General features: G+C 45.2%; 1 protein-coding gene across 1 annotated transcript in view; it reads left to right on the top strand.

Moving 5' to 3' along the window:
• The window catches only part of Npas3 (neuronal PAS domain protein 3), a 655,449-nt gene that overhangs the window by 628,264 nt on the left and 516 nt on the right, over window positions 1-26,669 (top strand). The window contains exons 10-14 of the mRNA XM_029566227.1: window positions 2,009-2,202; window positions 5,978-6,084; window positions 20,045-20,192; window positions 23,970-24,094; window positions 25,926-26,605. Coding sequence (XP_029422087.1) covers window positions 2,009-2,202; window positions 5,978-6,084; window positions 20,045-20,192; window positions 23,970-24,094; window positions 25,926-26,605 — 1,254 coding nt within the window. The remainder of the gene's footprint in view (window positions 1-2,008; window positions 2,203-5,977; window positions 6,085-20,044; window positions 20,193-23,969; window positions 24,095-25,925; window positions 26,606-26,669) is intronic.

Raw genomic sequence — 26,669 nt, 5'->3', positions numbered from 1 at the left:
CATCTGCCTTCTCCAAATGTTTTCCAGCCCAGATGTCTTTAAATTGCTTTAGAATAGAATACCAAATGGGGATTTATTTAGCATATCATTTCTGGGTGTGTGTTTTACTGAGCATTTATAGATCTGTGTGTTTCCGAGAAGCTGAGTTGCCCTGATAAAACAAGACAGATCATGATAAATGAGCATCTATGTAAGCCTCGCTGGGAGGAGGACGGGACAGCAACACCCCTCCTGTGAAGTTAATCCTGTTTCTTTCAGCTATTTCTTTATTAGTTAATGAGGTCTTGCAAAAATGTGTGTCTGTGATGGTGCTTTAGCATCCTTGCCTCCAGGAGCAGTTTCAAATATTCATAAAGCCGTGCATCTGACCAAAGCTTAAAGCAAAGGTGCATTAAGTATGAATTTAGTCAACTTCAAATGTGGGTGGTCGGAGAGCTGCTGCTGAAATAACCGAAATAATCCTCCTCACTGATTTTCATCTCCACGACTCTGGGCACGTGTGAAGGGTGACAGAGAAGAGGTGTTATTTACAACAGCTGGGACTCTGAGGGGCAGCCTGGAAGCTTTGATCCCGCGTCCTGACTGACAGGAATGTGCCTTGCTCTTCAAAAACAGAATAATTTAAGAGAAGCAAAAATAAATGGAAAAGGAATCACTGGTTGAGCCCTACGAAGGAGGGCAGAGGACAGACCATATGGTTCCTGAGAGGCGGGGCGAGCCGAGAGATCTACTTACGGTTTCCTCATGGCGAAGGAGGAGATGTGGGATCTCAGTAGATGGTATGGTGCTCAGCAATGCATTTGGAGAGCAAAGCAGATGTGGGAACTCAGCCAGCCGGCAGGGCTCCATGGCACAGAGAACCATGGCAGTCTTCTGCTTGGCCTGGTTTTGTAGGATCCCATACACAGCAACAGGGACCCCAAACACGGCTAGTGTTCAAACACACACACATGCACATGCACACACACACACATACGTACATACATGCATGCACACACACTTGCCTCTAAGCCCCAATACACAAACACACACTCACAAAACACATACATACATACATGCACACACACATGCACACACACTTGCCTCCAAGCCCCAATACACACACATACACACACACACACACGCACACGCATGCACGCACCTCTATCCTCTCAAAGCATAGCTTTAGAAAACCTTCACATTTCTCATCCTTTCATGATTTTCCAATGCATCATTTCTAGAAGCTGATCCTGTGGCCCTTCTCATCTGTACAGGTTAGTAAGCAAAGGTTTGATAAAAGTTTGGGGCAACTTGAACTATTATTTTGTATACTTTGGCTAAGAAAACAGACACTTCAGCCCAATATCCACCCTGGAGCTTCTAGACGAGTGCAGGTAAGATACTACCAAAATGGGGCTCATCTTCGTGGCTCAATGTTGAGTGTGTGTTCAAGGAATGCGTGGCCGGCCAAAGCCCCCAATCACTCACCCCATGGGTGGTGCCATCAACCACTGCACTCCTGGTAACTTGGTGCTTCCCCATGAAAAATGTCTGACATCAGAGACACCTATTTATGTCATAGCCCTGAGTCTGTTATTCACAATGTCTGTAAAATCAATGAATTTTCTAAATAAAGAAAAGCTCCGAGTCACACACTTCCCCAAAGCAGATGACCAGGTAGTCTCACTCAGTACAAAAGGGGGAGAGAAGGTGATCTTCTACCAACCAGAGCTATTAATTCAAACATTTCCTTTTGCAGCTAGCCCAGTGTGTAACATTTTGGTCATTTGATGTGATTACAAATGTCCTATAAATGTGGAGGAGTGGGGGGAAAAGACAGCACTGTAATAATGCTACCTCAAGAAATTCTCAGTGTCTTGTACCTCATCATGAGGACTTTGAAGCCGTTACAACAGGTACAAGCTCATGATGGCTGTTCCCAATGTGACTGTGTACTCCTCAGCGAAAATGACCATTCCTCATGGGTTGTAAATGTCACTGCTGTCCTATACTTAATTTTCTTTTCCAGGTGATTCACATAACAGGCCGACTTCGCCTAAGAGTGTCACTGTCCCATGGGAGGACTGTCCCCAGTCAAATCATGGGTCTCGTGGTTGTGGCTCATGCCTTACCTCCTCCTACGATCAACGAAGTCCGGATTGACTGCCACATGTTCGTCACTCGTGTGAATATGGACCTCAATATCATTTACTGTGAAAATAGGTACTTTGTTTACACTTTTATTTATCCTGTTGCACACCGCCCACTGGTGAGGGTTCACATTTTCCACTGCCTGAAGGATTTTACTTTTCCAGTGACACTCACTATAAATCCTAATCTTGTTTTTAATGGCTGCTTGGACTGACACCAAACATGCTTTTTATGAAAATTCACATTGCTTCCCTCATTTACATTAGCAACAACAGTTGAATAAACTGGGTTACCCAGACATCCATCCGCTACAAAGAAGGCCCATTTTGGCTGAAGACCCAAAGAAAGAGCAGGACTGAGATGTTATTTATTGGCAAGATGGTGCAGTAAAATATCTCTCCCATGCCTCTGGGTGACCCGCTTCCCAACAATTCCAGGACCCTGCATCCTGATGGCCAGTGTTCCCACAGATGCTCAACACAGAGGACTAAAGAGAATCTAAGGCCTCCAGAGGAAAGGGGTTGCAAAAGGAATTTGCAACACTATTAAGTAAAACTTTATCATTCTGAGGATTTCTCTTATGAGAGAGAAAGGCAGAGACAGAGAGGAGAGAGAGAGAGAGAGAGAGAGAGAGAGAGAGAGAGAGATTTTGAGATGACATCATAGAACTGAGTTGGCAGTTCTTCCCTAAAAGTGAGCTTTTTCTATAAAAGGACTTTTAGCCTCTGGTTAAAAAGTTCACTTTTTCCATTAAGCACAAAGTAAGGGACAGGGAACTAGGATGGTGCCCTTAAACCTTTCACCTAGAAGTCACCAGCCCATCTGACTGATATGAAGAGAGAATCACAGGTACAGGAAGAGGAGGGGAGAGGGCTGCTCATATATCAGTCTTGGGAAAGCATTGTGGAAAAACTGTCCATCCCCCATGAGGCAGAGAGAATTACTGAGGTAGTTTAGGGAGGAAGCTTTTGGGCCATAGATTGTTGTCAGGCTTGAAGGTAATATATGTCCCCTGAGCCCTGTGAATGCCTTCAGAGGGGAAAAGAGAGATTAGAATGGTCAAGTGGCTTGGGTAATTGACCTCTCCAGAGCCTAGCCAAGAGAAGGGCCCAAAACGCCTGCCTTCAGTCCACTAGGAAGTACTAGCAGAGCTGAGATGGAATTAGAAACTGTCTCCTATTTCCAGCCAGGTACTGGCCCAGGGAAGGAATTCACCCAAACTTTGAGTGCTCAGTAGTGTAGATAATACCTGTCACTGTTAGTTGATCAGTAATTCTAAATCTGCTCAAGTTTTATTGGCATTTATAAAACCTTCATCACCTTTAGGCACAGAATGTCAGGAAAGTTAAGTTAGCTGGAAAGATTAGCAGGAGTGGCACCTGCTAGCAGTGGTCACTGACTTCTAGTGAACATATATGCCTTTGCAGCCATGTAAAGCTCTAATCATCCCACTGTCTCATTTTAGCTCCACACAGTTCCATGAGGTAGATGTACCATCCATTTATGTCTCCCTGGGGCAGTTTGGTTTGGGGAGGAAGGTTCCCTGTCTTTGGCAAGGACTGAAGCCCAAGTCTGGCAGATTCACAAGCCCATGTACCTGGTGACATCCCGAGAGGCCTCCTTAGCTTTTCTTCAGTGGTCATAGTAAACGGCAAAGGACCAGTCAAAATGACCTCTGAGGACACACACACACACACACGCACACACACACACACGAAGAACACAGCGCCCGTGAAGCCATTTGGTCTCTAAATTAAGATATGGGGCACTGGAGGGGACCCAGCCAAGGGAGGCAGACGCCTTGCCAGAGGATGACTACGCTTGGATGAGCTCTGCCATTGCCACACCCTCCAAAACATGGTACCTATGCTCATCTGCCAGATTTACAATGCTGTCCTGTCCTAAAACATCACTAATTCTCATTGCTCTGATTGAGTGCCTGATTCTCTTGACAAGCTCCATGAATCTGAGCTCCTCCAGTGCCGATAGCAAAATTGAGATTATTTTCTGTGACATGCTTAACGCTTTTTTTCTCCTTCTTGTTTAAAAACTAAAATGTTCTGCATAACTTCCAATAGCCAATATAAGGCAGCATTCATTCCCAATGGCGATGATAGGAATTATGAAAAAGACTTTTATTAAGGGTAATTGCATATTCAATTTACAGAAAAAGCTGCCATATGCCTGGCTTTATACCACACTAGTTCCATTCCACTCATGAATTTCCTCCCCAATCCTTGAGATGGTTTTACAGATGAGGAAACTGAGGATCTGAGGGAAGAGGCCCCAGATTCTGGCCTTCTGCACCTGAGTGTTTACTAGCTCCTTGACACTGCGCTGGCCATGTTCACAGCAACAGGCTCTAGTACATAGAAAGAATCCAATCCGGTTTTTATGAAGGAGTTAATTCAAACAAGAATAAACCAAAGATATGCCTTCCCCAAAGAATGGCCTGGCTTTTTCCAGGGGTTTATTATTTAATTGGAGAGACGTTAAGAAACTAAAGCTCTCTCCTAGACAGACCAATTCTTCTGCTATCTCTAGGACAGCCTGGGGCAAAGCTGACATCTAATGCTTTCAGGAGCTGGCAAATTTCAGAAACACCAAGGAGGGTCTTTTAATGACATTCTGCTTCCTTTATTTGCAGAAAGGGAGTGTTAGCTGTGCTAGGAAAACAAGCTAACAAACAGAACAGCTAATCTGTTTTGTACTACAAATCCATGGAATTCTGGGAGAAATCCTTTTTATTTCCCCAGTGAATCTTACTAAGAGCCCCAGTTTGGCCAAAAAGATTATTTAAATTGCTAGACCTTGAGAAATCAGTCACCTCACCGAGCAGAGTATTTTAATTATATTCCGTGGTGTTCCTGCTTCCCCTTCCCTTAGTTGCCTGCCTTGGGGGCCAAGCATAATACCCCAATATTCAGTTCATGTTTCTTAAAGGTGACATTTCCAAAGCTTTGTTTCATATTTGAGTAGACCATATGTCATAAACATTTTTTTAAAGAGACAAAGAGAATAAATTAAGCCAAGAAATCTATTTTGGACTAACTAAAATGAACACTACAGCAGGTAATAAGCCTTTTGTAATAATCACTTACACGTTTGGTAAACCAGGTAGATCCCCCCGACGTGTTTTCCACTTTCGGTCCTATTTTCCTGCGCTAGTCTACCTAAGGACACTGATGTGTGGGCAGTCGACAACAAAGACTGACACACACCACTGTCAAGCACAGGCCCGGAAGGGCTGCTGAATGGTTTAAAAGTTTCTGTGTGGAATCTACCACAAAGTACCAGTTAAAAGAGCCAGGAGCGCAAGCTGAGCTCCCAAAAGACTAAGAAAGACAGTCCCCCAGGCATCTGTATGTCTCAGCATTTAAATTATATCCCTTGAAATGCCAATTTGGACTTTGTGCCAAGAAGCCGTTGAAGCCCTTTTTCATGGAAATACCCAATAGAAGACCAATCTGTTTAAATGAAAGGTGTCTCTAATCATTTAGTATAAACATAACATGTTTTTATTTTATTATGTAACCTTGAATTATCTTAGCCTGTAATGAGGATCTTGTATTGTTACTGGTCCTCAATAATTTCATGGAATTATGTTGTCTAAATGTGCATTCTCGTGCCAAAAAACAAAACCCTACCTAATTGCTTAAATACAATTGCTTGATCCAACACATACACCATAGAAATAATCTCTACAGATACACAGGGTACCTGCTCAAAGCGTCACATCCTCACAGGTACCTGGCATGATAAAAATATGTCACAAGATCAGTTTCATGGGTTGACAGTCTCTCTAGTTTCCTCCTTTCTGAGTTCTGGTCTGTGCTTTTCTTTGTAGGATTAGTGATTATATGGACCTGACCCCTGTGGACATCGTAGGGAAAAGATGTTACCACTTCATCCATGCTGAAGACGTGGAGGGCATCAGGCACAGTCATCTGGACTGTAAGTACCCCTGCGGGGAAGTAGCCCAGGCTGGTGTCCTTTGTCTTTCTCTCTCTAATTCTTGTGGGGCTCAGTGCTGACTTGCCCCTTCATGACTCCTATATGTGTCTGAGATGACTGTCATATAGTGAGAAGCGAGGCATAAATCATTTCACCCGGCACCGGCATTAGACGGAAAGCGAGACCTCAGGCCCAGAGAGATTGCTGGATCTTGAGGCACTCATCTAGAATTCTGTGGTCTCTTTGCTTCCTCTAACATGAAGTAGAGAGAGAACCTCTGTCTTAAGTGTTTCCTTGACCCTTTCACTCTCTAGACAGCAATTTCCACTTTGAAATTTGTGGTTTCGGTTTCAAACTATTCGTGGGAGAAGACAAGTTCAAATAGGCCAGAGCCTCATAAAAATACCTACTTGACTAGCCACAAAACTGGGTGAGGGCAAAGTCCTGGGGGCGGGGACAGGGGCACACTGTGTAGACACAGCAGCTATCAATGACAGTATCTCAGTCTTTCTAGAAGGAGAATCCTGGAGAGGAGGAGGTGCCTCCAGCCTCCCTCTCCTGGGGGAAAAGAAACCAGCATGCGCTGAGTCTTTTTCTGGTTTCCTACCCTCAGACTGAACTCAGAGTTTCTCCACTTGGGAGTCAGCAGGAGCAGCTCACTCTGGTTAAGTCTAAGCAATAAATCACAGGCGCATCATGAAGATTTCCCTTGGCATCCCCGGGCTGTTGATAGTATGCATGGAGGAGGTTCAGGAAACTGAACTGGTAGACCACTTAGGAAAGGAGAACCCCCTTCCCTCCAGAGCTCCTCCTTAGAGCTACAGGCTGCAGACTTCCTGAAAGACAGACTCTACCAGCTACATGAATGTTCTACATGCAGTTCTGAAACTTGATTTTAAGTACATGCAAGGTATCACAAATGAAATAGTTGGTTTCTCTTGCTGTCCCTGAGGAGAGTTATTTACCAGCTTTTTTGGCCTTTGCAATCAGTTCTGCATTTTAAACTCTTCAAAAGCACAATGGAGACTAAGCTAGCCAGTTTCCAAGTTTGTAAGCATCTTGTTACTGTGGTTTTTGTTTTTTAAAGGGTTTTTTTTTTAATGTGTATGAGTGTTTGCCTGCATTATGTATATATACGTACCATGTACATGCTTGGTGCCCACAGAGGCCAGAAGAGGGCATTGGATCCCCCTGGAAGTGGATGTAAAGAGGGTTGTTAGCTGCCCTGTGGGTGCTGGGAACTGAACCCAGGTCCTCTGAAAGAGCAGTGCAAGCTCTTAACCCTTGAGCTATCTCTCCAGCCTCTGTGTTTTAAACTTGGCATTAGCAACACCGATATGAGACTGAATTCAATGTCAAGTTCTGTATATAAAGAGTCTTTGGGCACAGCCTGAGTATAGGCTGCTCTCGATTGAGTAAATTATACTCCCAACACTGGGCGCGTGCCTCCATACTGCTCACCAGGGAGTCGGGGAACACACTTGCTAAGAATGAATGGGTGTTGTGTATCACAGAAGCAGATGGCTCTTCAATTAATTGAGGGGAAAATGATGCTGTTTCCTGAAAAGTAACATCCGGTTCTTTGTTGCTGGGAATTCAGAGCAAAATGGAGAAAACTCGGGATCTTTGAAGGAGCCCGTGGCTGTATTTCTGGAGCGATACAGGCCAGAGGTCTAGATTTTTAAAATGGATGTTGTTTACAAGACGCTATGATAAACCATGTGGGGGGCATGGGGAGGGGAAGACAGGGAGTGCTTTCTCATTTCGGGATCTTAATTAAGGTCTAAATTCAGAAACCTGACGTGGATTAAAAAAGAACTTTGTCATCCTCGGGTCTCATTTGGAAAACGTCATGCTGTCTTCTCTAGGAATTGATTTACAGCCTGGAGAAACAGTTCCCAGGGAACTGAGGCCAGTGCGGTTCATTTCTTCACATAAGGCAAAAGTCTCCAATAAATATGTTTGATGCCATTCCTTCTGATCCACCCGTCTCATTTCCAGTAACCAGAATAATTTGAAAGTGCTGAAAGTAAACTGCTCCACCACTCACTACCGCGCAGTCCTCCTAATCTTTCTGGTATCTTGCCAGCTAATAAACAGAGAAAGTATGCTTTCAAATTCTGTGATTTTTTTTTCATTACCGGATATTGACACACTGGCTATGGCTTCATGATTTAGCCTCCTAACAATGATTGAGTTCATTCTTTTAACTCATACACATGACTTCTCATTTTGAGTTTTTTTAATAGCCTTAAACACATGAAAAACAAATAGAATGAGCTGGTAATTCTGCACAGTAAAATACACTTCCTATATTTAGCTATCATGCTGTGGAATTACTCCACGGTGTCAAGTAGCACACAATTAGTAAAACTATGGGGGGGGGAGTGTTTTGATCCTGTAGAATTTTGATCCTAATCAGATTGAAATTTCAACGTTCTCGTAGTGCTTAATATCCTCAATTTCCAGGCCAGCTGGGGCTACAGGCACACACACACACACACACACACACACACACACACACACACAAAACTGATTCCAATGTCAGGTTTCGCATTCTGTGGCTAAAATATACAAATGCATCTCACTTTGTACAATAAACATTAGCATCATTATAAAGTAAGATTGAGTTTGAAATTGTGTGATGGAATCTCTGATGTTTACCTAATTCTCAGACCAAATCCAGCCCTGTAACAAAATGACAGAGCATGTAATAAGTCTTGGTTGTGTAAACACTAGAAGAAAAGGCAAAGAGCCAGCACAGCACCTTGTCTGTCCAAAGCCCTGGGCTATTAGGGGCCTCAACTGTGCCTTCTTGGCAGAAGGTCATGGTGACATCGAATCAGCTGAAGAATAAGATAGAATTCTAAAACAAAGGGATGGTTAAAAAATAAACCACATTAACTATTTAGCTTTTTCTCCTAGAGCTATTGGCACAATTCCTGGTTCTGTCCATGAAAAGCAGGTTTTAGACATCTGATCATACCTTAGATATTTTGATATCTGCCTTGTGCTCTGCGCTACAGATAAAACTTAAAGAAAAAAGGGCTCTGCAGTCTTTGAGAAATAGAAATCCTACCTTTATCATTGATATCTTTTTCCCAGCATAGGCATCTTTAAATCCGTAAATGAACTTGTGTCTAGGATAAGAAAAATAAAGAGGACTCTCGGGTGCACCGGGATCTGACATCTCTGATAAAAGCAAGAATGTGGGACCACTTACTTTCCTACTGGACAAACTCAAGATACCAAGAGTTAGCCAGTTTCCTAGAGCACGCTGTTAACTGGTTGTGGCGGCTCATGTTTATAATCCCAGCACTCAAGAGGCTGAGGCGGGAGTTCAGATCCAGCCTAGTCAACACATTGCCCTGTTCTGAAGTCAAGAGAGCGCCAGGCCTTTATTTGTCACTGTGACAAAAGACTTCTTTGACTGGCACTAAGCCCAAGTTCATTGGTTCTTCAAGTCAAATTGACTAAATGAGCATTTTTTTCAGGTTTGAATTTTAAATGGCACGTTAGCGATTGTTTGGGCACATCTCTCTTGCCACTGCCCTCTAGCCTTGCATTGCTAAGAGACACTGACCCAGAGATCTGGGTCATGTCCCTTACACGTGTTCCACTTACCCAGAGTCTGTGTCACCCTAGGATTGTGAGCTGTTTCCACCCAGAACGTAGACTGCTAAGCCAGACACAGGCATGTGTGTTTCATTTTCTTTTGTTCTCATTTAATGTGACTTTTGTAGAGAGTAGGAGCCCATTTGTCTTGCCACATCCCCTAGAGTTCCTCCTGGGTCATATCAGCAATAACTCTCTGAAGCCTTAAGGAGGGAGGTGTCTTTTTCCTTGCGACACTGTGTTCCACCAGCAAGACTCAAGTCTCTGCAGTGAAATTCAGAAGAAAAAAAAAAAAAGGAATCACAGAGTGTAGATAAGGTGGTGGCTTTCCCTTCCTAGTACCTTACCCAGGATGAGAAAACTCTAGAAGTCATTTCAGAAAAAAGAGGGTCTTTCCCATTGCCTATAGAACCAAGTGGAGGTAAAAAAAAGACATGGCTGACCCAGTATCCTTAAGGGTGATTGTTTAAAAGAACACACAATAGCCAAAGTGTTTGTTTCTTAATCTATTTCTTAGCAAAGTGAATACACGGCTACCTGGCATAATGCATTCCATGCTGTTTTGCATCAATAACCCCTACACTTCCCTCCTGAAGGCATCTCATCGCCAAATGCAAGCAGACTGCTTAATGCAGGACTAATTAGTATATCCCCTTCCTGTGTGCAGGCCCTCCATTGTAATTCCTTCCCAGCTCATTTTTTTCTACAACCGAGCATCAATCAAAGTAAGTGCCCTGCCTGCCTAGGCAACACAAGATGCCCTCCATGCATTTGTCATCTGCCACACAAACAAAGGGGGAATTTAATTGTTGATTTGGGTATGCAGCCATGGCGCCCAGGAACGGAAGCTGCAAGTGAGGGAGGGGAAGGGGGGAAGTTTGCTGGGTGGGCCAAGTACAGCTTGCAAGGGGGCTTTGTGCTGTTTTCTCTCCGCGCTTCTGGGCTGCTCTTCTGGGATTTTGCTGCACCCTGGCCACTGACTGGACCTTCTCCTAAAGCAAATGAGTTTTTTCACTCTCTTATGAATATGAAAATTCCCATGGAAGAAAATGTGTTTAATACCTACCACGTCTGTCTTTCTTCAGAAGCCAAATCAGCCTACATCATGTGTCTGGCCTTTGATGGAAAAGACTGTCACAGGGATAAAGCCGGATTTCTACACAGGAGTGAATGAGGGTTATCATTTTGTATCTTTCTTTTCTGGGCAAGTGCTGATTTGGGGTTTTCAAGTCCTTGGTGAGCACAAGGAGCAAGAGCAGCAGGCGGATCCCTGGGCTGACGGCTTGTTCAGTTTGTGGCTCTGGTCTGGAGCAATATGGACATGACCCAGGAGTTTGTAGAAATGCAAGATTTCAGGCCTACTCCAAACTTACTGAATCAGAATCTAGAGTTCATTTGCATAGGATCCCCAGCCAGCTCTGTTCATGCCAAAGATTGAGAAGCACCCACGGTGCTATCTAGAAAGGACTATCTTAGAAAGGGTAAACACAAACCGACTCATCATCTTAAGGACTTTATTTTCCCCTACATTTGGAATTATGGTCATAGGAGGGCATGTGAATCAGCTGTGAGGGTGTCCCAATCAATGGTCAAATGAAATGAATATGTAATAATTGATAAACTTGACTTTTTTAAAAAAAAAGAAAGTGTTTACTGTCCAAGAAGGAAGTTCATACCATATTAAAAATAACAATATCCAGCTTGACCTGGCGTGGTGGTGCACGCCTTTAATCCCAGCACTTGGGAGGCAGAGACAGGTGGATCTCTGGGAGTTCGAGTCCAGCCTGGTCTACGTAGTGAGTTCCAGGAGAGACCTTGTCTCAAAAAGACATAATAATAATAATATCCAGCTTGGGAAGGAAAAAGAAATCTTTAGTCTCCCCCCCCCCAGGGTAATATTCCTGTGCATACTTTATTACATGTGTGAATAAGAGCAGGAATATTTTCCCCATTCACATTACATTTCTGAGTATTTACTATATGCAGTGCCTAAGCAACTAAGGTATTCAAGGAGCATATAAACTAGTAGAAAAGACAGCATCAGACAGCCAACCCTGGACATGTAGCCTAAAATGAAGACCTACTATGATGTATAAGCGAGACATAGAAACCCCAGAGGCGGGGGACCAAAAGAGAGGAGGGAGAAGCCGCCCCAGAGGAGGCATGCGAGGCTCACTTCCCCTGGCCCTTGAAAGAAGACGGCCACAAGCTGGGGTGTCAGGAGGCACAGAGGACTGTCAGGGGTGCTTCGGGAGAAAAGCACGGGAGGTGCGGAAGGCAAAGTCTGTCTACTCAGAGAGTAATGATTTGACTGATAAATTCAATCCTCCAGTAGAGGCTTGTCTTTAATTACCGTTTCAAGAAGTATTCGCTTTTTAGGATTTCTATTTAAGAAACAAAATTCAACCAAAAAAATAGCCCATTGCACTTATAAATCATGATCCAGAAAAAAAACAGTATTCTGTATCATTATTTTTATTTTTTTATTTATTTTTGGTCTTTTTGAGACAGGGTCTCCCTGCAGCCCCAGCTGGCCTGGAACTCACGATCATGTAGACCAGGCTGGCCTTGAACTCACAGAGATCCACCTGCCTCTGCCTCCCGAGTGCTGAGATTAAAGGCGTGCACCACCACGCCCAGCTTATGTCAGCTAATTTAAGTAGAATCAATTCCATTGCTTCTTTTTTAAATACTTTATTTGTATTTATTATTTTTATTTTTTACATGTGTGCGTGTATTGCCTGCACATGTGTAAGTGTACCCATGTCACGCAGTGCCCACAGAGGACAGAAAACAGCACCAGATCTCCTGGAACGGGAGTTATGGATGGTTTGTTCGAGGCCATGTGGGTGCTGGGATTTGAACCCAGGTCTTCTGTAAGAACAACCAGTGCTCTTAACTGCTGAGCCATCTCTCCAGCTTCCATTGCTTCTTATATTAGTATCTGGTTTTGATCTTGTGTAAAAAATTTTTTAATATTTTCCTTAAAACAATATCCTGAATATTGCAAAAAGTCTTAATTTTTTTAAGTCCAACTAGTGGCACAGCTTGAATTCACGTACGTGGCTAAGAGTTTTTCTGTGATTATGAAGTTAACTAACAGGCAGTTTATTCTAACCTCTTTTAATGAATGCTCACATCCTCTCTGAGTTTGGGGTGGGGCATTATCAACTAACAAATGACAGAAACACAGGTAAAAATGACTTAAACTTTCTCTGTGACAGTCTCAGTTTTCTCTTCATAATCAAGATAGCTACAGCACTGACCATCTCCTTACAAGACAATGTTCAAAGTCAGGAAATGACCATCCTGAGTTGTGTTCATTTTTGAGAAGGCAGACATGCCCAGAGCCTCCCACACAGTGGGGAGAAGTGCCCTGTGTCTCCTTGTGGAGCATTACATCAGGCCCATAACTAAGTCACACGCTAGCCAAAGGATGGGATTACTTTTCCTGGCTTAAACTATCAAGGCTTAGCCCCTGGCACTTTGGAGAAGGCCATAAAAACATAAAACACAAAGTTAGAATTCTGCCATCCAGAAGGAAGTGGCAGTGGTCATCCAGTGGACACTCAGCAACGATGAGAGACGCTATCTGTTGCATCAACAGAATCATATTTAAATGTCTTTCTAAAGATGTTTAGAAGACTCAACAAAATGACTAACTCCAGACATGTAGGCCCAGTGGAGATAAAGCTCTCAGAAGGTCCAGTTCATCCCGTCCGCCCTTTTCACTCTGCCCTCAGCCTCTAAACCTCTGTTACTCTTCATTTCTAAAGGGCAGTGAAGAGCTCACCCAGCCCAAGTCGAGCTCTGGGCACTTAGTAGACCTACCATGCCATTTTCTCGACAGTTGTCACTATTATCAATTGACAGTGAACATGATAAGTCTCCCTCCATTCAAAGGCAGGTAGAGATAAATCTCTGTTTTCAGGTGAAGAAAACTTTTCCACCACCTCCCACACTAGCGACTCCCCCTTGAGTTCCATAGCCCAGTATGTCATTCTGTTCTAAACCTAAACTCATCACTGGCAACAGGCAAAGCAGTGGTCACGACCAACTGAGAACAGTGTAGGTGGGCAGGCCTACAAAGGGGCTTTGTTTACTAGGATCTCTAGCACATAGAGGGCACTCAAGGGGAAAAAAAAAACTTTCTCCAGCTGGATTGGAGAAATTTACCATCTCCCCTACAGAAGTCTTTCCAAGGTCCTTGCTGAAGGACTGAAACAAGTCTCTTCAAAAAAAAAAAAAAAAGGTATAGAGGCTTAAAAAAATACTGTCCTTAAGTCAGGTATGATGGTACATGCCTTTAATCCCAGCACTCTGGAGGCAGAGGCAGGTGGATCTCTGAGAGATCTAGGCCAGCCTGGACTATATAACCAGTTCCAGGCCAGCTGGGGCTACAGGAGACCCTCTCTCAAAATAAAATAAAATAAATAAAATCTGTCCTTGACTACTGCAGGTTGGGAAGGGTTTCTACCCTTCAGACTAGAGCTGAAACTCCCTGGTTGGACTAAAAACAGCTTGAAAAAACTCTGAGATCCAGGGTCACTCATGGCAACTGTTACTTTGATTCTTTCTGTCTGGGAACACATACCGATATCATCAGTGTTTAAAAGCCTTGGAGAATTTATTTTTTAAACTGAACAAATTGACATGTTCTAAATCAATGAAAACTTTTCTGTGTGATTCAATATTAACAGTTAATAAAAATCTATCAATTGGCAGGGCTATAGGACAAAACCTCTTCTGAGACTGTAAATCACACAGATAACGGCACAAGCAGGGCCTGTCATTAGTGTATTAGGGGGAAAATCCATATATGATGCATAGTCATTCCCAGAACATCCATGGGTTCTTTGTCTTTCAGCTTGTAACGCACATTAAATATCAAATATCATTCAACTTTTCCAAATATTGCTCAGCACGTAGATTAACGACAAGAGAAAACCAATTTGTGGGTGCCTGCCGTCTAAGACGTCTAGCTCACTAATTGCAAAATCTATAGGAAAGTGTGCCTGGCATCAAAGCCTCAGTTGATCCTCTGAGCAGTTCTAAATGAAAAGCTATCTCTGCTGCAAGTAAATAAAGCACTTAACGCAGTCTCTGGCTACGGTCCTGTGTCTCCTGTGGATTTTGAAAACGACCTTCCTGGAAGCATCAAGGACTAGAACTTTTTAGATAAAGAAACTTGTTCTTGTTTTAAGCCTATGTCAGGTTCATTCCCCAATAGCCCACAGTTTTCAAAAGCAGAGGGAAAAGTAATCCAGAATTTTTTTTTAAAAAGTCTGTTTCCAGAATGAAGTTCCCTGTCAGCCTGCCTCGGGCCTTCGGTGGAGAAACAGAGATTAAAGAGTCTGTGTTGTTTCGCATGTTTCATCTGCCAGGTTTGTGAATGTGGAAAGAAAATGAGTGGCTGCAGCTAAAGACTCAGCTGTGGTATTAAGTAGAAAATGTGATTCTAGCACACATATCTACACACACACACACACACACACACACACACACACACACACACACAGCGCATTCAGAAGTTATTTGAGTTCCTAGCAGAAGGCACCGCTCTGCTCTACAGCTATTGATGAAGGTGGCTCTAGGAGGGGGCGATGGCAACTGCAGATGCGCCCTCCTATCGCCGTGGCGACAATGAAACTCTTTGTTGAGCTGTGTCAGTGTGAGTGTGGCATCTCCGATGAGCTCACCATTTCCTATTTATACTGCACTTACCTGAATGCACCAAGTATTGCAGCTTCTTAATGCATATGCAAAACACTAGAATGTCCTTTTGTGAGACACTTGGCTAAATGGCTGCTTTGATGTGTGCTCTTCATCGCCTCAGCCCGCATTCGGCTGCTTCCTTCTCCGTCAGACACAACCAACTCACTACGTAGACTCTGGCTTTGATTTTGTAGAACAGCCCAACAGAAAGAAACTATGTTCTCTTTTTACTTCATATTTCCAAAGACAAACGTACTGATTCGTTTTGATTTACTAACAGAACTATATTCCCGCCACAGACACTGGGTTCCTTTATGTCCTTTCGATCATCAGTCTATGTATGTGGACAAAGTTTTCCCAAGGAAAACTAAAATCCCTGTGTGCTGTATGCAGAGCCATGGATACGCACCACAGCCAGGAAGTTCATGAGGTTTGGAGGAAAAGTGATTATTCTTTACAAGCAAAACGTTCTTGGATGGCAGCCCGTAGTCTTGAAGAGATCAGGTGGCATTTTAAAAGGATATTCAATAAAACTTGGCATCCTGTCTTTTATTTGGGGAGAGATATTTAATATAAAAGGTCACATGTTTTAAATTGCCGTTTGCTCTGGGGCGAATTGTTTGTCATCCCTTCATACTTAGGGGTGGATAGGGTTTTGACTAACAGTCAGACACTTACTTGTGGTTCTCTTAATTACCAAGTTAGCAGGGCTCAACCAGGAGGATTTCAGTCTGTTTCTACTGTACTCTCTCAAGTGAAAGGTCACCTCTGTCCACTGAAGAGCTCAGCTTGTAACTCTAAGGCAACTTCAGTATGGAGAGCCAGGTGGTTTGGAGGGCAGGGTGGTGGGGTGGTATCCCCTAGAACACTAACCACCAAAAGCAACTGCTGATTTCCTACATTAATAAAGGGAAAAAACTTCAGCTGAACCATTCAAGATTCTGAGTAAACCTTGGAAAACCTCCTTTCCCGCCCTGTTTCTCCATGGTTGCCTTGTAAAATCTAAGAAGAGGCCAGTGAACTTTTTTTTGAGATCCTTAAATAAAAACTAATTCCTGCCACATACCCAAAAGTTAAATTTCTAAAGATGTTACGATGTGATCAGTGACTTCAGCTGAAGGACATAGAAATTGTTCCACCCAAGTACCATGACAGCAGAATGTAAACGTCGGGCTAAACCACAGAGCAGGTGCTGGGTCGTGTTGAAGCAGCCCTCAACCCACGTCTCACAGATGTGACAGTAAAAACCAATCCACATGTGTCTTTCCTCTCTGCTTCCTTCTCATTATAGTTAGTGTGCGTGGTTGTGAACATGCTCCTGGGCTCATTGGTTTGATGGATATATCTTTCAAGGGACAATTAACTATTTTTAAGGACTGCCCTGTCAACTAACATATTGTGCTTGTTTCTGATGTTTCTGTCCTTCATGACATAGATGGACCTACCTAAACACTCCTTCCTTTCTCTCTCCATCCAAACCTAGAACTCGAAAATAAAAACAGAAACCACTAGATTAAAGAGAATCAAAGAAAGTTTTTTGTGTTTTTCAAGTCCTCTAATTTATTACATACTAAAAATCTCTTTCAAACTGGCACCAACGTGGCTTCTCTTCTTGAGCTGATTAGGACCACGTGAGCTCAGGAAAAGCTGTCAGATCCTGCCTCTGGCACAGCTGGAGTGAGCCAACTGATTTGCCAGTATGATTTTTTTTCAAGAAATAAGCTTTATCCCCAAATCATACATTTATATTCTGTAAGACACAAGCAGAAAGTAATAATACTCATTTTCAAAGAAGTAAAACTTCATTATGACCTCTTTTATGAAACTTCCTCAAAAACAAAAGCAATTTGGGAGACATTTTGGACAACATTTCATGCTTTCATGGGAGCTCAGGCCTCTGTGGACTCTTGGTGCCACAGGGAAGTCTCATTCAGACAACACTGATCTCAGGGAAAGGGCCGTAATTGAAAAGCACGCTACATTTTGTTTGTTAGACTAGTCCAAGGGATAATTATGAGTTAGCTCATGCTTGTCTTTCTTAGCTGCCCGCCATGGGCTCTGAAACCTGCTTCTTGGTGTTTACCACAGTGACCCAAGGGCAGCCATGGTGTTCCTTGACTCCTCCCACAGGAAGCGCTTGACTCCCACAGGAAGCGCTTGCTCTCCAGTCCCACCCAACCGCCTCCTCACATCAAAGCTCACCTGTTATGCCTCTCCTTCATTTAGGGCTCTCTACTAGGGCAGCCCAAGCCTGGGTTTAATAAAGACTATATTAACGAATTCCTGGGCCCTAATATATTTGTATTTATTTCCTCAAGAAACACAAATGCCCTTAAGCAGACCAAGTCAACCTGCCTCTTTGAAAAATGATGGCATTATATCAACTCTTTATATCAAAAAGTTTTCCAGCCCCTTTTATAGCCTGTATCTGAAAATGGCCAGGATGGTGAGTATTTTATTTAAGAAAAAGTATCATTAGGAAGAGGGTGGGATGATCTTTCTAGAATTTGATTTCTGGAAATTTCTAGAATTTGATTCTTCAAATTCTAATTTGATTTTACAATTCGTTTACCCCTTCACCCCTTCCTATCCTCAGTATTCTGGGTTTGAGGTTGTCGTTTGTTCCCTGCTTTGATTCACATTCTAGTCCAGAATCCCCACCCAAGCTGTGCTGACCCCGCCTTCCACCTCAAAGCCTCCTTCGTGTGATTCTACAAAGAGGTTCCTTAGGTTCTTGGCCTTTGTTAAAAAATGCTAGAACTACTTGGAATTATCCTTTATTAATAACTAGCTACAACGCACATAGAATTACACCACCAACCAGATTGAAGTAAGTGTCCTCTGTGAAAAGAATAGGCGGCCTTACATAACCCACCATCCCCAATTAATAGTTAAGCAGGTGGAGAGGATCTGATGCACATCTTGTTGCACGCAAGGGTGGGTTGACAGAGAGCTGCGAGGCTCGGCTGGTACTTGACTGCAGCTTCAGCACGCAGTGTTGTAGCCTGGGAATCCACGCATGCAGAAGGAGCTCACAATGCTACCTGTGGAGGCTCGGCACCAAGAGAAGGTGACAGTTCCGGGCCTCCGAAGTGCCTCGCGCTGTGCAGAAGTTCCAAGACAAAACTTGCCACTATGTGAAATGCTCATCGAAGCAAGGCTTTTTCCAGCAACAATAATTGTGAAGACAGAATTATTAAATTTTACAACCACCCAATTTAGCACATTGTGAGAAATGCGGGAGAGGGCGCAGACGCCAGCCTGTCTGCGTAGAGACGCGGTGCGCGGGGATTTGATTTGAGACCACATTCAGAGGCAGGAGGAGTTTGAGCAGCCTGAAATGCGGCTCTTTTCCAAAGTGACTCCCTTCACCCATCCATACACCCCCCCCAAAAATCAAAATGTACTTCATGAAACTATTGTATACGAAGCACTTATTAGCCGTAATTAAATGGACAATATGAATTTACTACGTCTTTAGGACTCTGGCTTGTTCTGGTTTAGAGCAAGATGATTAATGCAAATACATATTACTTGAGATAACCATTTAGCAGCTAATTTAGCCAAATTTATTACAGCAGTTAGAGGTTTTTCATTTTAGCAGACGGAGACAAGGACATGCCAAAAGGGGGCCAAGTAGACGAGTGCACACTGCCCTCTAGTGGCCGGCAGGACGGTGAGCTCCTGGGGGGCGCAGAGTAGCCGTGTTCCCCTTCCAAGCCCTAGCAAGCCTCCTTTCCGGCATCCTTTAAACCACTCCCATCCTTTGCACTTGATTTCAGGAAATGATTTACTGCAGTTCCCTTTTACTAGCTCAGGAGAATCCAGAAACAAATCAAATCTATTCCAACTTGGCAAGATTTGGGTTAAAGTATCGTTTTTAACATCTGCGTGTTAAAGCTCTCTTGCAGTGGGTATTTAATGGCGCCGGTTCACCTTACTGGTTGTTTTTACTTGACCCTTCACTTTGCACCATATTTCAGCGTCTATGCGGAGCTGCCACTCTGGTTCTGGCCAAGTCAATTCCATGCCTCCCTTAGGCCAGTGTTTGTCTCTGACCGGTCTGAGGAATTTATTTTGTTCCAACCTCCAGCAGTCTCACCAGAGTTTACCCTGGCTTACCAATGTAAATGTAGTTCATCCAAGGACTATAAATTCTGTTAGACAAGATCAAAAGGAACAGATGGCCAAGGGCACGGGTTGGTGTTCCTCAGGCTGAAGGGAAATGATCAAAGACAGGGGTAAGGCATCTTCGGAATCATTCAAATATCCAGAATCTCACTCGAAGCTCTGCATAAATCATATACAGATTTGCCTTTTTTTAACCAGCTGATGTAAAACCCACTTTCAGTACCGCACCACATTGGGTGTGTGTTAGCCAGAAAAGCTAGTCATCCTTTAATTCCTCTTTTTCTCCATAGCTGCCCAGAAGGGAATAGAGCCAGCAGCCCTTGGTTGGAGCTGCTCTGCCAGTGAGTTGTTCATTTCAGCCTAAATTAAGCATACACGGGGCTCCCTTGGCTTCGGTGCAGGGCCTCCAGCTTCTAGGGCAGAAATGCAAATCATTTGGTACCAGCCTTAATAGCACACCTTCTGCTTTGTTTTGTCGTCCCCACCCCCCACCCGCCAGTGCTGAATAAGGGTCAGTGTGTGACGAAGTACTATCGCTGGATGCAGAAGAATGGAGGCTACATCTGGATCCAGTCTAGCGCCACCATAGCTATCAACGCCAAGAACGCGAATGAGAAGAACATCATCTGGGTGAATTACCTTCTTAGGTATCTCTTTTACTTCCGTTTCGTTTCTGTCTCCTTGTAAACTATAAAGCCCTACCGTTAATAGCTGATATGTGGTATGAGTTTTCTCCTTTGACAGTAGCTGGTAAATAGTTGTGTGAAAATTCTGTTCTTCCCATAAGAGTCAAAGAAATGTGAGAAGATCAAAGTGCAGTCATGCTTGGGTTGTCGATATTTGGGCAACTCTCTAGAAGCTTCCGTGGTTTCCCCTAAATGACCAATGAGAAAGCATACAGACCTGGGGTTGGAGAGGTGGCTCAGCCGGGTAAGAGCACTGGCTGTTCTTGCAGAGGACCCGGGTTTGAATCCCAGCACCCACATGGTGGCTAACAACCTCTAACAGCCATCCCTAACGCCCTTTCCAGGGGATCCGACGCCCTCTTCTGTTCTCCTCGGGCATAACACTCATACACGTAAAATAAAAATAAATTAATCGCAGGGCGTGGTGACGCAGGCCTGTAGTCCCAGCACTTGGGAGGCAGAGGCAGGCGGATCTCTGTGAATTGAAGGCCAGCCTAGTCTACATAGTGAGTTCCAGGGCAGCTGGGACAACAGGGAGACCCTGTCTCAAAAAGACAAATAAATAAATTAATTAATTAATTAATTAATTAATTAAAAAGACTTTCCAAAAGGTGCCTACACCTGAAGCATTCAACAGGTTATCTCTTTATCCCCCTCCACACCCAGATTCTTGTGAAAATTAAGCAAGAAGAGACAGAGGAGAAATAGCAGAGTACATTTTATTCCTCTGCACTCTGTCCTTTCAGTGCCCCACCCCTTCCCCACAAGGCTTCGTTCTCCAGTGTTCAATTTTGGTAGCAAGGTGAGCCGTTTTGCCAGAATGCTGGCAATCGCTGTGTAAAAAAAAAAACCAAGACGGGCTCTTTTTGCCCTTGGCTCTGTGACCACAGTCAGGTTTGCTGCTCTTAAAACGTGTCCTCGAATTTCTATCCCTATGAGTTCAGTCTCAACGGTTCCCTAATTTCTCGGGTGAAACACCTTTTCTTTCTCTTTCCTCATCTCCTTGCTTTGGGATTCCAACATCGAGTCAAGTAACTAAGACCATCAGCCTGCATGATTTGAGTGTGCAGGCGAGCCTTCTAGGAGGTTCTCCGCCCACCTTGTCATGAAGCTATCACAGTGCATAGCTCCTGCCTGCCCCCATCATTCCCGTCTTTGGCCTCTCTTGTCCTTAAGCAACCAAGCAGGATCCACGTGTGCTCGGAACAGGAAAACTCACAATAGAGCTAATGAATGGAAGTTGGTGCCCTTTGGCTGATAATTTCGACAAAGGCTACCTGAGTCCCATTTTTCTTAGAGCTGAGATGCTAACAAGCATGGCTCATCAGCACCCTGGCCCTTCAGCGGTTCAACACTTTGGTGATGACTCCAAGGCATGACTGTGCCTGCTTCCCAAGCATATCAATCAGACACTAATGATTATTGCTCTAGAGAGGGCCTTAATGGGCACCACTTACAAGAGTCTTCATTTATCTTTCTTTTTCCCTTTTTGACCTCGTCTACTCTATATGAATTGTAAAGGTAAAACTGTATATTTAATGTGACTTTCCCCAAGGTTTGATTTTCATGGTGGCCATCTCTGTGGTTGTGACGTGTTCAGGGGATTCTAACATTGAGGAATCCTTTTAGGTAGGGTCACATCACAGACAGTCACCATTCGCAATACAAAAAGTATGAAAGCCCGTGTGCCAAACAGAAAACAGGCAAAGGGACTGTGACACTGATGTCTTTTTACAAGGCAAAAATGGAGCTGTGACAAGAAGACCTGTTTACTGTGAGGAATTAAACACTGGTAAAAGGTCACTATAGGTTAGACAGCATCTGTCCCCCATATGGATGCAACATAGGGTTTTGAAGTCATCTATATGTTTGTCAGTCACAGTCAGTGGGAGTTATTTATTGGATATTATTTTCAGCAAGGATCTTTATTGGTTTATTATTTATTGATTGGTTATTCCTGATTTTCTGTGAGAACCTTTTGGACTGCCTCATCGCTCCCATGACTTCCCACTCTACCCCTAGGGGAGAAAGTCGCAAGGAGAGAGTGAAGACTCTGGATCAATACCGTTAGTCCAGGCTAGGGCCAAAGGGTACAAGTCCATAAGCACTTGGTAATTTTATCTCACCAAATGCCATATGGATAGAACGAAAGCAGTTTGGCCATCGAGGACCAGCTTTCAGGCTCCAGACCCTCAGTCTCACGTGTGACAAGCCTTTCACAGCTGACCCAAAGACCTACACTGAGGTCAATAATAAAGGATGGTAAATTTGGGGACAAAGGGTGGCTGAACCCTCATGGAGCCTAGATTAAAGGAAACTGATACCAATGGGCTATCACAGAGGAAGGTTCAGCGAGTTGGCCACTCATGGGTGCTGTTGCATAGACTGGAGATCTAGTAAGAAAAGGATTCCTTGGAAAAATAGGAACTCCTGAAGTTTGGGTATTTTTCTCACCTCGTTGGCCTTTTATATTCTTTCTCAGGCAATTCTTTCATAACATCTTCCTTGCCGGAGTCCCTCACTTCTGGGCCCTACATCCTTCCCTGTTCTGAAATTACTGCCCCTCAGTCATCTTTGTGTTCCCTGATAGCACTTAATGGAATTCTAAGCTCAGAGTAGTTGGAGACTGCCAAGTGCTAAGTCTGCCTTCTTACCATTAGTCTCATCTGATTAGATAGAGAACACTGTTGCTGTTGAAGCTAATTCACACTAAGGAGTAAATGCCTGATAATCCATCTTAGTGAATTAACCCTCCCAGGGACATTTGCAGTTTCAGAGTAGTTACTGAAATGGTGACTCCCTAATACGGGGAATTCAGGAGCAAATGAGTCGGTGTTCATCTGTTGTCTCTGGCTTGGCCAGCCATGTGCAAGGATAGAGGAGGCCTTCTCCTTTGGAGGCGGGATGCTCTCCTTGTCCCTTGAGGTTACAGAAGCCACTACTGATCATGACCAAGAAGCCCGGGGGTGCTTTTCTAGAAGACAGCTGGTTCAAACTGACCAAGCATTTCATTTCCAGAAGAGGCTCATTTCTAAATTAAAAATAGAAAAGTGAAGCACATTTGTGCAAACAGGGTTAGCTCCGTTCCGTTAGGGCCTTTCTCACACTGGGACTCTCCCTCTGCAATCAGATTTCCAGCTAACAAGCCACAGGTGTACACCACATGAGCAGATGAAAATGTGATTGTAATGGGTGTGTTGACAGTTCAGTAGCCATAATCCATGCATCCCAAAGTGCACCTGTGCATCTGACAGATCGTCAGGCACCGAGGACCCCCACACACACACACACGCCAGTAGCTTTGTCGCCATCAGAACGGCTGAGAAGATGCATCAAGGGGCCAAGGCAAGGATACTGAGGCAATGAACTCATTAGGAGTGCGAGAGGAGGTAGGGCTCGCCAGGCGGCACAGGAACGGATTGCTGAGAGTGCCTCTTGTCTTCCCAGCCCCCCCGGGTGTTAGACCAGGAGGCGTGTCAAGCAGCACAGTTCCCTGGCCCCCAGTGGTACCTGATTATTTAAAAGCTTTTTAGTGGCTTTCAGGCAGCATTTGGGTATTCAATCACTGTAGCAGGCAGGGTGCACCTGTACCCCGGCATGAGCAATCCAAGCGTCTGTGGAAAGTCCCGTGAGGGGCTGAGAAGCGAGTTCCTGTTTAGTCCTGTAAACTTTCTAAACTCTAGACATTCACCAGCAGATGGGTGCCTGCACTCCTGATGAATGCCTCCCTCCCCACAGCAATCCTGAGTACAAGGACACACCCATGGACATTGCACAGCTCCCCCATCTGCCAGAGAAAACTTCTGAATCCTCGGAGACATCCGACTCTGAATCAGACTCTAAAGACACCTCAGGTATTACAGGTATTTACTTTTTCTCCATGTTCTATAGCTAAGGCTTGCCTTCCTAAATATGAGGGGTGGGTCACAACCAAAGGACGGAGGCAGAGGCCTAGCAACCAAACTTTGTATCAAGATGTATACAGCAAGTTGTTCTTGACTGTCCTGTTCTCTCAACACACAAATGTGTATATCCATCACATGTACAAATATATACATGTGTATATATGTTGTGGCATATATATGTATATATACATATACATATACAACATACAGGGAAATCAATGTCAGTCCTCCTCATCCTTTTGGAAGGAGTCGTACTGTAACCCTACAGCCTATGTGGCTTTTTTAGAAGCAAGTACCAGAGATATTCTGCCAGTCCCAAGACTGTCCAACTTTGAGTGTCTATGTTCAAATCCTCGCCAAGCTGGCACTGAGTCTCTAAAGTAGGCTCTAAGCCCATGGGGTCGGGCTTTTATCATTTTGTTCACCACTAGATACATACACAAACAAGGGGCACAAACTATTCCAGAATTTCTGCCATAGTAAAGAACTTTCAAAGTAATATAATATGGTAAAAAACTGCTTTGTTGGTGCTAGACTGTTACTTTTTTCTGGAAGCAGGTATAACAAGTCCACGCTCTCCCAGTTGGGTTACTTAAGGGAGAAGGCCTGCTGAGTAACTTGGAGCAAGGGGCACACTATAGAAATGTTACTCTCCTTGGTTTCCAGTCCCTTCCACAGACACAGTGAGCCAATGAGCTCAGAATATATTAAACATTAGGGCTGTATAAATCCATTAGCCTTTTCTAACTCTACCTCTTTTGCTACAGAAAGGGAAATGAAGGCCAGAGTGGGTACAGGATTTGTCCAAGTTCTAATCCAGGCTGCCATGCAAAACTGATGTGGCAAAGCGATAAATATCAACATCCCTGGAAGCCGCCTCGGGTTGTATTTATGGGAAAAATGTATCCCCCTAAAAATGAGGTGGCTGGGTTCCCCCACCAGCCTGGTATGATCAGAGCACCTGAACTCAAGGGCTGTCAATTCATGCTGTACACCAAACCCCGCTGGGAGCGTGGGGGGACAGGCTCATGGTGGGTTTTGTTTGGCCCACCCCTAAAATGTATCAATTTTTAATATTTTTGAAGCCATGGCAGAAATCCTCTAGTATCTCTACCTCTTGTTTATACAGCAGTGAACAAACAGAACGCCTTAACCTCCCCCATGGGCTTTTAGTTGTGGAAGGGCACGGGCGGGGACAAATAAAATTAAAGACAACCAAAGGGTGGATGGGAAGTGTGATGCCTGGGAAACAGAAAGAAGTAGGTCGTCGCCGGCGTGGTGGGTACCCTTTAATCCCAGAGCTAGGGAGGCAGAGGCAGGCGGATCTCTGGGAGTTCAAGGCCAGCCTGGTCTACATAGCAAGTGCCAGGCCAGCTGGGGCTACAGGGAGAGCCTGTCTCAAGAAGACCAAAAAAAAAAAAAAAAAGGAAGTAGGTTTTCAACGACAAACACCAGATGTTCACGGGTGGAAGGCACGGGCCTTCCTGACCCTCCCTCACCGTCCGTGTCCATCACCCTTTCCCGGTTAACGGGACTTCCTGAGGATGTCGTCAGGACTTCCCACACCTACTGTGCCCAAGACTCCCCTGGGGTCCGTGCTCACGCGCGGCGTCCCAGCTGACAGGTCTGGGTGGAGCCCGGGTGTGAGGCTTCTGCTCCTAGCCGGCTGGCAGACAGAGTGCTGGGCGGGGTGCGGTTGGCCCGTCGGTTAAGCCTCAAGCTGGGATCTCGCAGAGCGAGCCCGGGCCCTGCCTAGTCCGCTAACCCGGTGTCCCCCCCCCCCCCCCAGAGGACAACGAGAACTCCAAGTCGGACGAGAAGGGCAACCAGTCCGAGAACAGCGAGGACCCCGAGCCCGACCGCAAGAAGTCGGGCAGCGCGTGCGACCGCGACGCGCGCCGCAACGACGACGGCCCGAGCTCCGGCCGCGCCGACGGCCGCGACAGCGACGACAGCTTCGAGCACTCGGACCCGGAGCCGCCCGGGGCGGCCGCGGGCTTCGCGCCGGGCCCCGCGCGCATCAAGGGGGAGCGCTACGCGGACGGCGAGGCGGAGCCGCGGCCGCAGACGGGCGAGTCGCTCACGTCCGATAGCGCCAAGGACTCGGACAGCGCCGGGGAGGCGCGGGCGCAGCCGGCCGGGAAGCTCCCGAAGCGCAGGAAGCGGCGGAAACGGCAGCGGGGCGGCGCCAGCCGGAGGCGCCTGTCGAGCGCGTCCAGCCCCGGCCCGGACGGAGGCCTCGGGGAGCCGCCGCGCCCGCTGCCGTCGCCGCCTGGCGCGTCGGGGCTCAAGATCAAGACGGAGATGGCGGAGCCCATCAACTTCGACAACGACAGCAGCATCTGGAACTTCCCGCCCAACCGCGAGATCTCCCGGAACGAGGCCCCGTACAGCATGACCAAGCCCCCGGGCGCCGAGCACTTCCCGTCCCCGCAGGCCGGCGCGCTGCACGTGGCCATCCCCGACTCGGTGCTCACGCCTCCGGGCGCCGACGGCGCGGGGCGCAAGACGCAGTTCGGGGGCGGCGGCCACA

This window comes from Nannospalax galili, unplaced genomic scaffold (genome assembly GCF_000622305.1).
Source record: "Nannospalax galili isolate Female #2095 unplaced genomic scaffold, S.galili_v1.0 scaffold1579, whole genome shotgun sequence".
In the NCBI taxonomy this organism is placed as follows: domain Eukaryota; kingdom Metazoa; phylum Chordata; class Mammalia; order Rodentia; family Spalacidae; genus Nannospalax; species Nannospalax galili.
The sequence above is the reverse complement of the archived record's forward strand: the minus strand, read 5'-3'. Positions and strand labels throughout refer to the sequence as shown.